This window comes from Grampus griseus (assembly GCF_964374135.1).
Source record: "Grampus griseus genome assembly, chromosome: 5".
NCBI classification, from domain to species: domain Eukaryota; kingdom Metazoa; phylum Chordata; class Mammalia; order Artiodactyla; family Delphinidae; genus Grampus; species Grampus griseus.
In genome coordinates this window covers 60632385-60646390 of record NC_138998.1, presented here as the reverse complement: position 1 = coordinate 60646390, position 14006 = coordinate 60632385, and the positions used below count along the sequence as shown (strand labels likewise).

Sequence of the window (14006 nt, the reverse complement as noted above, 5' to 3'; positions counted from 1 at the left end):
TTTAATTTCCTCTCTTAATGTTTTGTAGTTCTCAGTATGTAAGTCTTTCACCTCCTTGGTGAGGTTTATTCCTAAGTCCTTTATTTATTTTTTTATGTAATTTTAAAAGGGATTGTTTCCCTTTCTGATATTTCATTGTTATTGTAAAGAAATGCAACCAATTTCTGTATGTTAATCTTGTATCCTGCTACATTGCTGAATTCGTTTATCAGTTCTAGTAGTTTTTGTGTGGAGTCTTTAGGGTTTTCTATATATAGTATGTCATCTACATATAATGACAGTTTTACCTCTTCCCTGCCAATTTGAATACCTTTTATTTCTTGTCTGATTGCTGAGGCTAGGACTTCCAATACTATGTTGAAGAGAAGTGGTGAGAGTGGACATCCTTGTCTTGTTCCAGATTTTAGCAGGAATGCTTTCAGCTTTTCACCATTGAGTATTATATTGGCTGTGGGTTTGTCATAAATACCTTTTATTATGTTGAGATATGTTCCCTCTGTACTCATTTTTGTAAGGTTTTTTTTTTATCACAAATGGGTGTTTAATTTTATCAAATGCTTTTTCTGCATCTATTGAGATAATAATGTGGTTTTTGTCCTTCCTTTTTTTGTGGTGGTGTAATCACATTGGTTGATTTGCGTATGTTAAACCATCCTTGTGACCCTAGGATGAATCCAGTTTGGTCATGGTGTATGACCTTTTTTATGTGTTGTTGGATTCAGTTTGCTAATATTTTGTTGAGAATTTTTGTGTCTGTATTCAGCAAAGATATTGGCCTGTAATTTTCTTTTTTGGTAGTGTCTTTGTCTGGTTTTGGTATCAGGGTGGCTTTATAGCATGTCTTTGGGAGTGTTCTTTCCTCTTAAGTCTTTTGGAAGAGTTTGAGAGGGAGCAGTACAAGTTCTTCTTTGTATGTTTAGTAGAATTACCCAGTGAAGCCATCTGGTCCTGGACTTCTCTCTGCAGGGAGTTTTCTTAGTTACAGATTCTATTTCGTGTCTAGTGATCTGTTCAAGTTATCTATTTTTTCTTGATTCAGGTTAGGTGGGCTGTATGTTTCTAAAAAGTTGTCCATTTCTTCTGGATTGTCAAGTTTGTTGGCATATAATCATTCATAGTATTCTCTTATGGTTTTTTGTATTTCTGTGGTATCAGTTGTGATTTCTCCTCTTTCATATTTTGTTTATTTAGGTCTTCTTTCCTTTCTTCTTGGTGAACCTGGCCAGAGGTTTGTCAATTGTTTACCCTTTAAAAGAACCAGCTCTTGATTTTATTGGGTTTTGTCCTATTGTTTTTTTTAATCTTTGTTTTATTTCCTCTCTGATCTTTAATGTCTCCTTCCTTCTGCTGACTAGGTTTTTGTTCTTTTTCTAATTCTTTTAGGTGATGGGTTAGATTTGAGATTATTTGAGATTTTTCTTATATCTTAAAGAAGGCCTGGGGACTTCCCTGGTGGCGCAGTGGTTGAGAGTCCGCCTGCCGATACAGGGGACACGGGTTCGTGCCCTGGTCCGGGAAGATCCCACATGCTGCGGAGCGGCTGGGCCCATGAGCCATGGCCACTGAGCCTGTGTGTCCGGAGCCTGTGCTCCACAACAGGAGAGGCCACAACAGTGAGAGGCCCGTGTACCGCAAAAAAAAAAAAAAGAAGAAGGCCTGTATTGCTATGAACTTCCCTCTAAGGACTGCTTTTACTGCATCCCATAGATTTTGTATGGTTATGTTTGTAAATAGTTTATCATAGGCTGAATTTGCTCACCAACGTTATGATAACCTGCTTGCTGTAACTTCATTGATTTAACTCATCACTGGTCTAACTTGTACATAAACTGAATTCTTGTGCTTAGGAAAGTATCTTCAGTCTCTTACAAGGTTGCAAGTGAAATAAAATGATCACTAGTGCAGATTCATTTGGAATTCCATTTTGATTTATCTATAGTGTTCTGGAGTGTTTCTCTTTGTATAACTTTTTAGTGGCTTCTCTGGGTACTACAGTCTATGTATCACTTACCACAGCCTACTGGTGGTATCATTTTACCAGTTTGAGTGAAGTGAGCCTTACCTTGCTTTTTGTCCACATACCTTCCCCAAATTATAATCATCTTAAATATTTCCTCTACATACATTTAAAATATCACTTGTAATTTTTGCTTCAGCCATTAAACGTAAGTTAGAAAATTCCAAGAGAGAAGGACAGTCTATTGTATTTACACTCAATTTTTACTTTTTCCATTGTTCTTTCTTTCTGATGTTCCAAGATTTCCTTCTTATATCATTTCATTGTTCAGAAAACTTCTCTTAGCCATTCCTTTAGCCACTAGCCAGTTAGGTCTGCTGGTGACAGATTCTCAATTTTTTTTTCTTTTTTCATTTTTTTTCTACCCTTCATTTCTGAAGGATATTCTCATTGGATATAAAATTCCAGGCTGACAGTTCTTTCAGCAGTTGAAAAATGTGCCACTTTTTTTGGCCTCCATAGTCTCTGAAGAGAAATTCTTTGTTGTTCAAATAGCTTTTCCCCTATAGGTAAGGTGTCATTTCTCTTACTACTTTCTAGACTTTTTCCATTGTCTTTAGTTTCAGAAGTTTGATTATATGTCTTGTCATGGATATCTGTGTTTATCTTGTTTGTGGTTCACTTGGTTTCTTGAATCTATAGGTTTATGTCTTTTGGGAAATGTTCAGCCATTTCTTCAGATACTTTTTCAGCCTCACCCTTTTTCTTTTCTCCTTCTGGGACTCTGATGACATGATGTTAGATAGTTTGTTATTTCATGGGTCCCTGAAACTCCATTAACTTTTTTTAAAGTCTGTTTTTTCTCTGTTGTTCAGATTGGGTAATTGCTATTCTGTCTCAAGGTAACTGATTATTTTCTGTCCTTTCCATTCTGCTTGAGCCATTCAGTATTTTTATTTAGGTTATTGTATTTTTCATTCTAAAGTTTACATTGTTCTTGATATCTCCTATTTCTTTGAGCCTTTCTATTTCTTTGCTGTTTTTTACTTATTTCAAGCATGTTTGTAATTGCTTGTTGAACCACTTTTATGATGGCTGTTTTAAAATGCTTGTTAGATAATTCTAACATCTGTGTCATCTTGATGTTGGTATCTATTAATTGTCTTTTCTCATTCAAGTTGAGATTTTTCTGGTTCTTGGTATGATGAGTGGTTTTTATTTTATTTATTTATTTGGCCACGCCTCACAGCTTGCAGAATCTTAGTTCCCTGACTAGGGATCAAACCTCGGCCATGACATTGAAAGTGCCGAGTCCTGACCGCTGGACTACCAGGGAATTCCCTGACGAGTGATTTTTTAAATGAAACCTGGACATTTCAGACATTATGTTATGAGACTTTAATCTTAATTAAATCTACTGTTTAGCAGGCTGCCTCTGACAGTGCTGTGATTGCTACTGCCAGGTGAGTGAGGCAGTCCAGGTTCCCCAGTCTCCTTTGACACTGCGGGGGAAGAGCTCTTGTTGCTGCAGGGCGGGGAGTTTGGGCTCCCCAGGAGACCTCTACTGATACAGCCCTGGCTAGGAGGAGGAAGAGTGCCTTATTACTGCTGCCTGTGTGACCCCCACTGACACCACCCTGTCAGGGACAGTGGGACACCTCATTACAGTCTGTAAGGCTGGAAGTCCAGGCTCTCCACTCAGCTTTTGCTGATGGAGATGGGGCCACAGTTGTTTCTGTGGTGTTTGGCTGGAGTAAAGTGGTTATTGTCTAAAAGTTTGTGTCTTGCTAGGCTATGCTTTCTTAGTCCTTTGGCTAGAGAGAGCATTTTTTGGTACAGGTCTATTATGTCCGAGTTCATTGGTGTTTCTAGGTTGTGAGCTTCTCCAGAGCCCAGTCTGAGCAGCATGAGGCCAAAAGAAAACCCAGGGAACTCACCACTGTGTCATTCCTTGGGTCCTAAGGTTCCTAGCTGGGCTGCTTTCCTTTCTCAGTTTTTTAGAGTCATCTTATATTTGTTTTACATACAATGCCCAGGGTTTTTAGCTGTATGTAGCTTGTAGAAGCAGAAGGCCTCTTAGAGCAAATTCATTTAAAATTAATAGTGTAAAAAAAATTTTTTTTATATGATAGATACATGAAGGTTATATATTAATAAAGAAAAGTACTTAATGAAAATTGTTTACTTATGAAATAAATAAAAATATATGTGCATATTGATTACAAGTTCATAACCAGTGTACATAAACAAATTATTAGTGGAGAATAAAAGATCTTTACCTCTAATCAAAGAAGCAGACCTCTAGGGTCTACATGGGTTTGGGTTCATGAGTCCCTGAAATTATATCTAAAATATGTATGAATTTTTCTGAGGAGGAAGGGTTCATTTTTATTATATTCTTAAAAGCCTCCTACTAGGAAGGGTGAAAATAATCATGGGGTATGCCAAACATTTGTCTAAAAAGCAAGTTGCAACTTACTCAGACACATAAATATATTTAAATCTATGTAGATATAGGGCACTTTGAGAAAACTTTAGAAGGATAATGGAACTGCTTCCTATCTTTAAAATAATATGATAAGTACAATAAATTATAGTCAAACAGAAACTGACTTTACATACACTACCAAATGTAAAATAGGTAGCTAGTGGGAAGGAGCTGCGTAGCACAGGGAGATCAGCTCAGTGCTTTGTGTCCACCTAGAGGGGTGGGATAGGGAGGGTGGGAGGGAGACACAAGAGGGAGGAGATATGGGGATGTATGTATATGTATAGTGGATTCACTTTGTTATACAGCAGAAACTAACACACCATTGTAAAGCAATTATACTCTAATAAAGATGTTAAAAAATAAATAAAAATAAAGTCAGAGGAAAAATGAAATTAAAATAAAATTTAATAACAAAAAAACTGACTTTACATAGAAATGCACAGCTAATGAGAATTTTCTTTAATATTTAAATTTCTGTAATGAGTGCTTTAGATGGAGATAATAATCTATTTACCATATGATCTGGCCATTTCACTCCTAGGTGTTTACCCAAGAGAAATGAAAGAACACAAAGCGTTGTACACAAATGTTCACAGCTTTTTTTGTAACAGCCAAAACTAGAAAAAACTCAAATGTCCATCAGGTGAATGAATATACATATTATGGTATAACCATACAATGGAATATTATTCACCCATGTAAGGGAATAAATTATTGATACAACCACATGGGTGAATTACAAAATAACTATACAGAGTAAAGGAAGCCAGACAACAACAAAAAGGAGTATATGCTGTATTATTCCATTAATATAAAACTCAAAGTGAATCTATCTTAACAGAAAGTAGAGAAGTTGTAGCCTAGGAATGGGAGAGGAGCAGGAGGGACGCACTGCAGAGGAGCACCGGGGAACTTTTGGGGATGATGAACTTTTGGGCCACACTCATAATCTTGAGTGTGGCCATGGTTTCATAGGTATTTATGTGTCAAAACTTAATTATAAACTTTAAACGTGCAGTTTTTTGTGTGTCACTTATACTTCAGTAAACCCAACTTGCTTTTATTTTTTATGTTTAAAGATTTGGGAGTCCTTTGTACTATTCCTGCAAACTTTTCTGTAAGATTTAAATTATTTCAAAATAGGATGTTAAAAAAACACCTAAGAGAAAAATTTCTAAAAGATGCACCTATAATTGACTCTGATTGTCCCTATAATTAAAAGGAAAGGTCCCTACTTTTTTATATTAAAAAGGCTATTTCTGGAAAATAGCATCTACCTCTCTTAATTGCCAACTGTTTAGGGTCTTCTGTGTGAAGAGTTGCTTCAGAATAAAGGATTATCTTACATTTTAGGAATTACTAAAACTTTTAAGAGTTATGAGTCCCAGGCATCCCTGAAGTCCGCAACCCTTTAATATATAGTTGCCAGTCAGCCTAAACAGGGAAACCAGCTCACGCTGCATTCCTAGGAATGGGTTGGGGAAGCTACACGGTGGAAGGACAGCATTAATATTCCTAAGGAGAACCTAAGACATGAGTTCAGGCAAGTGGACAAAGACAACCCAGGGCTTAGGCTAAAAAAATGAAAGAACAAGGAAACAAAGTCAACTACATATTAAAAGGGATAGGCTGGGTGTTGGAGATACATGTTAATTTTGCAGTGGAGGTCAGGAGTCAGAATTCTGTATTCTCTACTTAAGATCAACTGTCTGCTATTGTATATTTACCAAACTGGCTCCTATGTAAGTCTGCAATAGTAACACGCGAGGTTCTTCAGAAATCCTGACTTCCCTTCACAGGGCCGTTGCTGCCTTGTGAAGACACACACACATGCACACACAGCCTCCGTAATTTGTTCACTCTTTCGCTGGTTCCCCACTCCACGTCCTTAATGTATCACAGCAGCTTTCAAGGAAGGATATCAGCACTACCTCAGAAGATGGGATTCCCCACAAAACTTGCTGGGTCATGGTTCCTCTAGGGTGCAACATGTTATACTGGCCAAATTTATATTTGTTCTGAAAGATTTGTTTTGGCTAGAACTTCAACATCTGCCACTATAATCTACCAGCATATACTGTATTTAAGCAGAGTGGATGTCAGTGTCACTGAGAATTTGAAAGTTAAAGAGTAACCCTTCACCTTTCAGGCTTTAAGATGTGCAACTTGAGTATCCTAGATTTTTAAATAAAACCTAAAAAAGTCAACTCAACAAAACCCAGAAGAAATCAAGTTGAGACCTTATTTTCTGAGAGAAAAAAACCAATAAAATTATACTTTTCCCCCAAATGAAACAAATATAATTTGGTTAGCTGAATTGAAAGAAGAGCACTGAAATCCTGTACCCTCTAAATTGCTTCTCCGTAGATGATTATATTCTCCATCTAAAGTCCTCATTACAGAAACTTAAATATTAAAGAAATTAGCTGTGCATTATTAGCTGTGCATTTCTCTGTAAAGCCAGTTTCTTTGTGACTATAACTTATTGTACTTATTATACATTAAACATATTTATGTGTCTGAATAAACTGCAACTTGCTTTTTTATTTTTTTAAATGACATTTTATTTTATTTATTTTTTGGTCGCACCATGTGGCTTGCGGGATCTTAGTTCCTCAGCCAGGGATTGAACCTGGGTCCCTGGCAGTGGAAGTGCAGAGTCCTAACCACTGGACCACCAGGGAATTCCCACAACTTGCTTTTTAGACAGATGTTTAGCCTACCCCATGCAGAGATTCTTTATTTTCACCTTTTTTAGTCAGAGGCTTTTAATGAAAATGGACCCCTTTTTTAAAAAAAGGCTGTGGAAATGGTCCAGCTTTTAGGAGACCAAGGAGACATGGCAACTAAATGCAATACGTGGGGAAAAACAGCTGCAAGTGCATTAGTGGAACAATTGATAAAACTGGAATATGTTTATAGATTAAATGAAAGTATAATATATCAGTATAAAATTTCTTGAAATTGAGAACTGTGTTGTAGGATATATAAAGATATTCAAGTTCTTAGGAAATACACACTGAAGTATTTAGGGGTAAAAGCGTATGATATATGCAGCCTATGCTCAAGTGGTTCGGGAAAAAAAGTATGGATATAAAGAAAAAATGAAAAGTGAAATGTGGCAGAATGTTAAAAATTGGTGAATCTGGTTCAGGAGTATTTTGGAGTTTTTTTCAAAGTGAAACAGACCTAAATGTAAAACCTAAAATAAAAACTTACAGAAGAAAACAGGAAAAAACTCTTTGTGACCTTATTTTAGGCAAAGATTTCATAGTTGAGAGACCAAAAAGCACAAATTAATAAATCAGACTTCATGTAAGTTAAAAACTTATACTCTTCCAAAGACACTGTTAAAAGGCAAGATACATGCTAAAAGAAAACATTTGCATGTCAGAAGTCTGATATAGGACTTGTGTCTAGACTATATAAAGAAAAATTCAAGAAGAATGGGCAAAAGGTTTGAACAGACACTTCAAAGAAGATGTATGGATAGCAACTAAGCACATGAAAAGATGAACATCATTAGTTGTTAGGAAAATGAAAATAAAAACCACACTGAGATATCACTATAAACCTATATTACAGATTTAAAAGACTGACCATACCAAGTGTTGGTGAGGATGTGGAGGAACTGGAAATCTCATACACTGCTGGTAGGAAAGTAAAACACAAAAACCACTTTGGAAAACAGTTTGGCAGTTGCTGTGCTTCCCCATCATAACTGATTATATTTTGTTGTTTTTACTCATTTATGTCTTTCATGCCAGTCTGTAAGCTCCATTAAGGCAGGGACTGTCAATTTTGTTCCCCTTTGTATCCCCATCATCTAGCATAGTGCCTGGTAGGACTCAAGTATTTGAATGAATGATTATCATGAGATTTAATGTAAACAAGGGATTATGATCCAATTTCTCAAGTATTGTAGCATTTAGAGGAATTAGGAACATGTGTAACATTAAGAAAGTTTAGTTAAATTATCATAATTTATCCAGGAGATATTTCATAGCCATTATCAATTTAAATTATGAAGGTTATATAGCAATGTGGAAAAACACAATAGACGATAAAACTATACAGCAATTATAATTTCAATTATAACAAGAAATGGTTGACTTACTGGTCATAAGGTTTTTAAGTTTCAATTTTTATTCTCAAATACAAGGCTGTTGGGGAAAGTGCTTCTCAAGCAGGTGGATGCATGTGTATCCCTGGGAGGATGCTGTGATGGGGGGGGCGTGTCATGCAGAGCCATGGGATAAATTTGGCATGCTTTCCTGGAGCAGAACATTTGTCAAACGTTTTAAGGAAAATGTTTAGTGTTATAATGAAGCAGGATACAAATTTCACATGATTTATGGTAAAGCATTAAATTTGGGAGAAATTCCACACGTGTGGGTTTCTTTGGGCAAATTCATGCTCACTCTATGGTTCGAGGAGTTTTGTTTTTGTTTTTTTTAATTTTCTTTCTTTATTTGGTTGTGTTGGGTGTTCATTGCTGCACGTGGGCTTTCTCTAGTTGCAGCGACTGGGGGCTGCTCTTCATTGCGGTGCGCGGGCTTCTCATTGCGGTGGCTTCTCTTGTGGAGCACAGGCTCTAGGCGTGCGGGCTTCAGTAGTTGTGGCACGTGGGCTCAGTAGTTGTGGCTTACGGGCTCTAGAGCGCAGGCTCAGTAGTTACAGCGCACGGACTTAGTTGCTCCGCGCACGTGGGATCTTCTGGACCAGGGCTAGAACCCATGTCCCCTGCATTGGCAGGCAGATTCTTAACAACTGCACCACCAGGGAAGTCCCTCGAGGAGTTTTGTTGAAGTTTGAGAAGTCCTTTTTTAGTCATTAAATGAAATGATGCATGTGCCACACATAACACTGTCCCTGAAGTTCATTAACTGCTGACATGCTGGTTGTTACATCTTATTGCCTGTAGTTCAGTCCTTGCCAGGTGGTTACCATATCACGGACTTAGAGTCCCTTTGCCTGATATTTTGTACGTTAGTAACGGAAAGCTTTTTAACTTTGTGCTAACCTAGAAATGTGTGGCTTGTAAGCTTTCTGGAAAAAGTATTTCTACTTTAGACGTTATAGTCACTAAGCAGTTGCACATGAGAGTTTCATTTTTTCCCCAATGTGTTAATTTGCAGTCGGGCGCAATCATGACTGTCCTTGCAGCTGTCTGCACTAAGATCCCAGAAGGGAGGCTCGCCATTATCTTCCTTCCAATGTTCACGTTCACAGCAGGGAATGTGAGTATTTTTATGAAGTGAAGTGCTGGGGACAGTGGTGATATTTTTACATTGACTGAATTCTTGCCCTTAAATTAGAAATGTCAATGCTGGAGGAATCAAAGTTGTATCAGTTCTGTTCTCTTTTGCTGGCTTTCAGGCCCTAAAAGCCATTATTGCCGTGGATACAGCAGGAATGATCCTGGGATGGAAATTTTTTGATCATGCAGCACATCTTGGGGGAGCTCTCTTTGGAATGTAAGTTTGAGCATGACTGACTGTTACACTGCTTTCTCAGCTCATCTCCCTCCCCCCACCCCTAAGGAAGGCAGAATAAGGCAGTTACTTCTGTGATGGAAGCAGGGCAGGTGGGGTTGGGAGGGCAAGGAAATCGCAACATGGTTTGCTTTGATCTTGAGCAGCTTCACCATATGAGATGGGAACGTGAGACTGTTGGCCCTGCCCCTGCCTCGGTCATTTGTAGAGGGAGACCATCTGTGCCTTTACCCTCCCCTTAACCTCAAGTCACCTGAACTCATGACTGTCAAAATTCCTAGTCCTTCATGGAGACTGTTGCCCAGCCCCCTAGTCTGTGCTGTATTCCTTTCCCCACTCTCAAGCCACATCTCCCCTGCCCAGTCCCTACCCTGCTCCCCTACCTGGCTACCACTGACCTCACCAGTGCTGGGCAGACACCCTGAGTGGGTGGATCTGGTCCTCTGCTTGCGATGAGTGTGCAGGTGCCTGCTGCATGACTGGAGTAGAGGCCAGATGGCATAAACTCGTGTTGACTACTTATTGAGCATCTGTTATGTTGCAGGCACTGAGTTAGTTACCTTGCGTTACATAATTATTACCTCTGTTTCACTGATGGAAACTGAGGCTCAGAAGTGATCTTCCCCAGGTCAAACAGCTCTTAAGTAGCAGAGCAGAGATTTAATAAACCCAGATCCAGAGCCCTCCCAGCCTCTGTCACACCACAGTGATTACAGTTACATTGTGGTTACAAGATCTCCCACTTGTGCTTCAGGCAATGGACCCTTGCCTAAAACATAGTAGTGCTGTAGCGACGCTGTCATAGAACTTCCTCAGGGCTTCTGGAGTCCATCTGACCGTGAGAGGCCCTTCAGCAGAGCTGTTGTCTGTCTGATATGCTGCATCCCTGATGGCCTCTCTTTTCTTGCATAATGTTGCCTTTTACCCTTATTTGGTTTTTACTTTATTTCACAACAATGGGAAACCTTAGTTTTTTAATTTAAAAAAAAAAGTAGAAAAATCTATTCTAAGTGGAGCAGTTTTGCCCAGTAGGCGGTGGAACTAAATGCCATTATGCCATTTATAATTTTCAGTGATGATTAAAGAATAGCATGTGTGAGTTCGAGCTTTAACAGCAGCCCATTATAAATAGTAAAAACTGACCTGGTATTACAGTATGAGAAACATGAAGACTGATGAAAAGGGGTTTTGTTTTATGAACTCTAAATTTACCTGGCTCCTTCCATGTATACTTAAAGGATCTTTTCCCCAGCAGTTTTTTATTCCTCTCAACTATAATTAGATTACCTTTTTCTGTTCTGAAAACTGGATCATATGTATTTTAAAGTCCAGAATCTGAAAGGCAGAGGAATCCTTTCTCTTTGCTGTTTCTAATTTCAACTCCTTTCATTTACTAGATCTTGGTCATACCTAGAATTCATCTTTTCTAACATCTTTAATGGTGAAGATTCCTCAGTCTAGATTAAAGATGTTAGAAAAGGTAAAGATCTGTTAGTAACCTCCTGCACATTGCTTTGACTTTATGTCCCTGACCACATTTTATGGTCTTCACCTTGTACTGCTGCAGTAATGATAGCTAATGTATATTGAGTATTTGCTGTGTGCCTACGCTAAGGAGTAATTTAATACTCTTAACATCCTGTGAGGTAGTCCAACTTACAGAAAGGAAACTGCTTAAAGAAAGGAGTTATCCAAGGTCACACAGTGAGTCATTGCAGAGCTGGAGTTTCAGACTGAGCACTAGACTGTGAGGCTGCTACCAAAAACAAACAGAAAAAAAGATACCTCAAAAATTAGTCAGTTTGAAATATTTTCCTAATTTTAATTTAACCAAATGACCAATTACATTTGAACTTACGAGTATAATCAAAACAAGTACCTGTAAGATTAAAGTGTTTGACTCTTTGCTTGAAATAAGTAGGTTAAAAAGATTTGAGAAGACACTTTACTAATGGAGAGTTCCCGATAAGTGTTTCATTTCTTGTAAGAGTTTTATAATTGCATTTGAATCATAGGATGATCCTTTTTCTCTTGTTTTAAGTTCACCAGAGAACGTCACTCTAAGCCCAAAAGAATTTTGTAAACATGCCTGTTAATTTGCATGTTTTTAAAATGCTTTTTTTCTTTCTGTAAATTTACTGATTATTTTTCAAAATTTTAATGGTGACTTTTTATGATTAAATGTTAACTATATTTAGTAAGAATTAGGATTCAGGTACAATTCAAGCCCTTTGTAATAAAAAAAAATACATGCTCCAAACATTAAAAAAATGTTAAAACATTAAACTGCCATTCTGATATCAATTAAATTGAATAGAGCATTTTTTCAGTCAGGTGTCTAAGATGAAAGATCAACAAAATCTAGTTTCTGCCTCAGGGAACATGAAATCTGTTTGGGGAAACCAGGGCAAAAATAAAAGTTTCAATAACAGAAGCTTTTTAAAATAGCCATTCCAAATGCCCCTCCTGCAGGGAAGCTCTCCGGGGAGGCAGGTGCCTTTGAGCTTCTCTCAGCCTGTGCTGCCCTCGGGTAGAGCTCCTGGTCGTGCAGACCCCAGGCTGTGGGCTTCTGATCTCACTCCCTGTGTGTTCCTCAGCTTAAGCAGATGCTCCCGAGAGGCTGAAGTGTAGCACCGCGGTTAGAGCACAGGTTACAGGGTCAGATTTGGGTTCTAGTCTCAGTTTGGTCATTCCTAGTTGTGCAGCCTGAGCAAGTTAAATTACTAAACCTCTCAGTGTTTCAGCTTCCTCGGCTTATTGCTTCAGGCTGCTTTTAGGCATTGTTTAGGCATTGTTTAACAGAGGATGGGGATTGGAGCTGTATTTTAAAAGGTGGGCAGAATTTGGATCCTTTTGTGTAGCCAGGCTGAAGGTGAGGAAGGAGAGACATTTAAATTAGTATAGCCATCATTATTAGTAAATTCTGATTCTGACATTTCTTACACTTGACATAATAAAAAGAGTCCAGGCTTAGAATCACTCTGACCTGCTAGTGAGTGCTTGATTGACCACTTAAAAGCTGTTAGCGCCTTGGGCAAATGACTTTCTTTCAGACTTGATTTCTTCATGTTTGTAAATGGGAAAAGTGATACTTGATTTGCAGGGTTGTGGTGAATTAAAAGTAGTGTGTGTGAAGTACTTACATTTTTGGAGCAGTCACACATGGTCCATCCTATTTCCATCTTTTATGTCTTCTGTATATTAAAGGTAAGTCATTGATCTACATTAAATAAATTAATCAGCTTTTTTAATATGCTGGATAGTAAATGACAGTGACATTCAGTTTTTAAAATGTCAGCTTGATATCATCATAGTACTTGGCATTTGTATGTCATACTGTTTGAATGTTGGACCTGGTTTGTTTTTCTTTTCCCCAGATGGTATATTACTTATGGTCATGAACTCATTTGGAAGAACAGGGAGCCTCTAGTGAAAATTTGGCATGAAATGAGGACTAACGGCCCCAAAAAAGGAGGTGGCTCTAAGTAAAACTGGGGTTGGACAATACTGGTACGACTGGTCCATGCTGCCTGAAGCCCTAGGAATGCATCGGCCCTGGAGTGACCACATCTTTGCTCCTGCCTGGAAGACACTGAACATCTAGCTTTCCCAGTATTTTAAACTATGTCCCCAGTACATGTCTCATTAGAAAATGAATTATGACAAAGTTGTGAAATAAAGGTTTATATCTCTAGTTTGTAAAGAGCGGGTATATGTCTCTTTTGAAGAGCACTAATGCTGCCCTGGAATCTTGCTGTTCGTTGTTATATTTAACATAGTTTGAGTACATGGAAAGGTCTGATTGGAACTCAGAGGTGCTTGTTTTTTAATGTTGGCCTTCTAGCACCTCTGCTAAATATTTACTCTTACTTACCTACCCCTTTCCTTGCTTGGTTAACAGGTAAAAGTTAAGAGCATCTTCTCTCTGGCATGGGTCTGAAATAACAGCTGCAATATTTTCTAAATTTTCCCAAAAAGGTAGGTAACGTTTCGTGGCAGTGAGTGGCATATACAGAAAGACATTTTTAAGTTTTGCTTTCTAGGTTAAAATTGTAGCTAATTA

At 38.1% G+C, this 14006-nt stretch overlaps 1 protein-coding gene across 3 annotated transcripts in view; it reads left to right on the top strand.

Annotated features, from left to right (window-relative positions):
• Positions 1-13639, top strand: part of PARL (presenilin associated rhomboid like) — a 64837-nt gene extending 51198 nt beyond the window's left edge. For all 3 annotated transcript variants that reach the window (XM_082654556.1, XM_082654557.1, XM_082654558.1), the window contains 3 exons: positions 9587-9688; positions 9828-9925; positions 13321-13639. In XM_082654556.1, coding sequence (XP_082510682.1) covers positions 9587-9688; positions 9828-9925; positions 13321-13432 — 312 coding nt within the window. In that variant the 3' untranslated portion in view covers positions 13433-13639. The remainder of the gene's footprint in view (positions 1-9586; positions 9689-9827; positions 9926-13320) is intronic.
• The last annotated feature ends 367 nt before the right edge of the window (positions 13640-14006 follow it).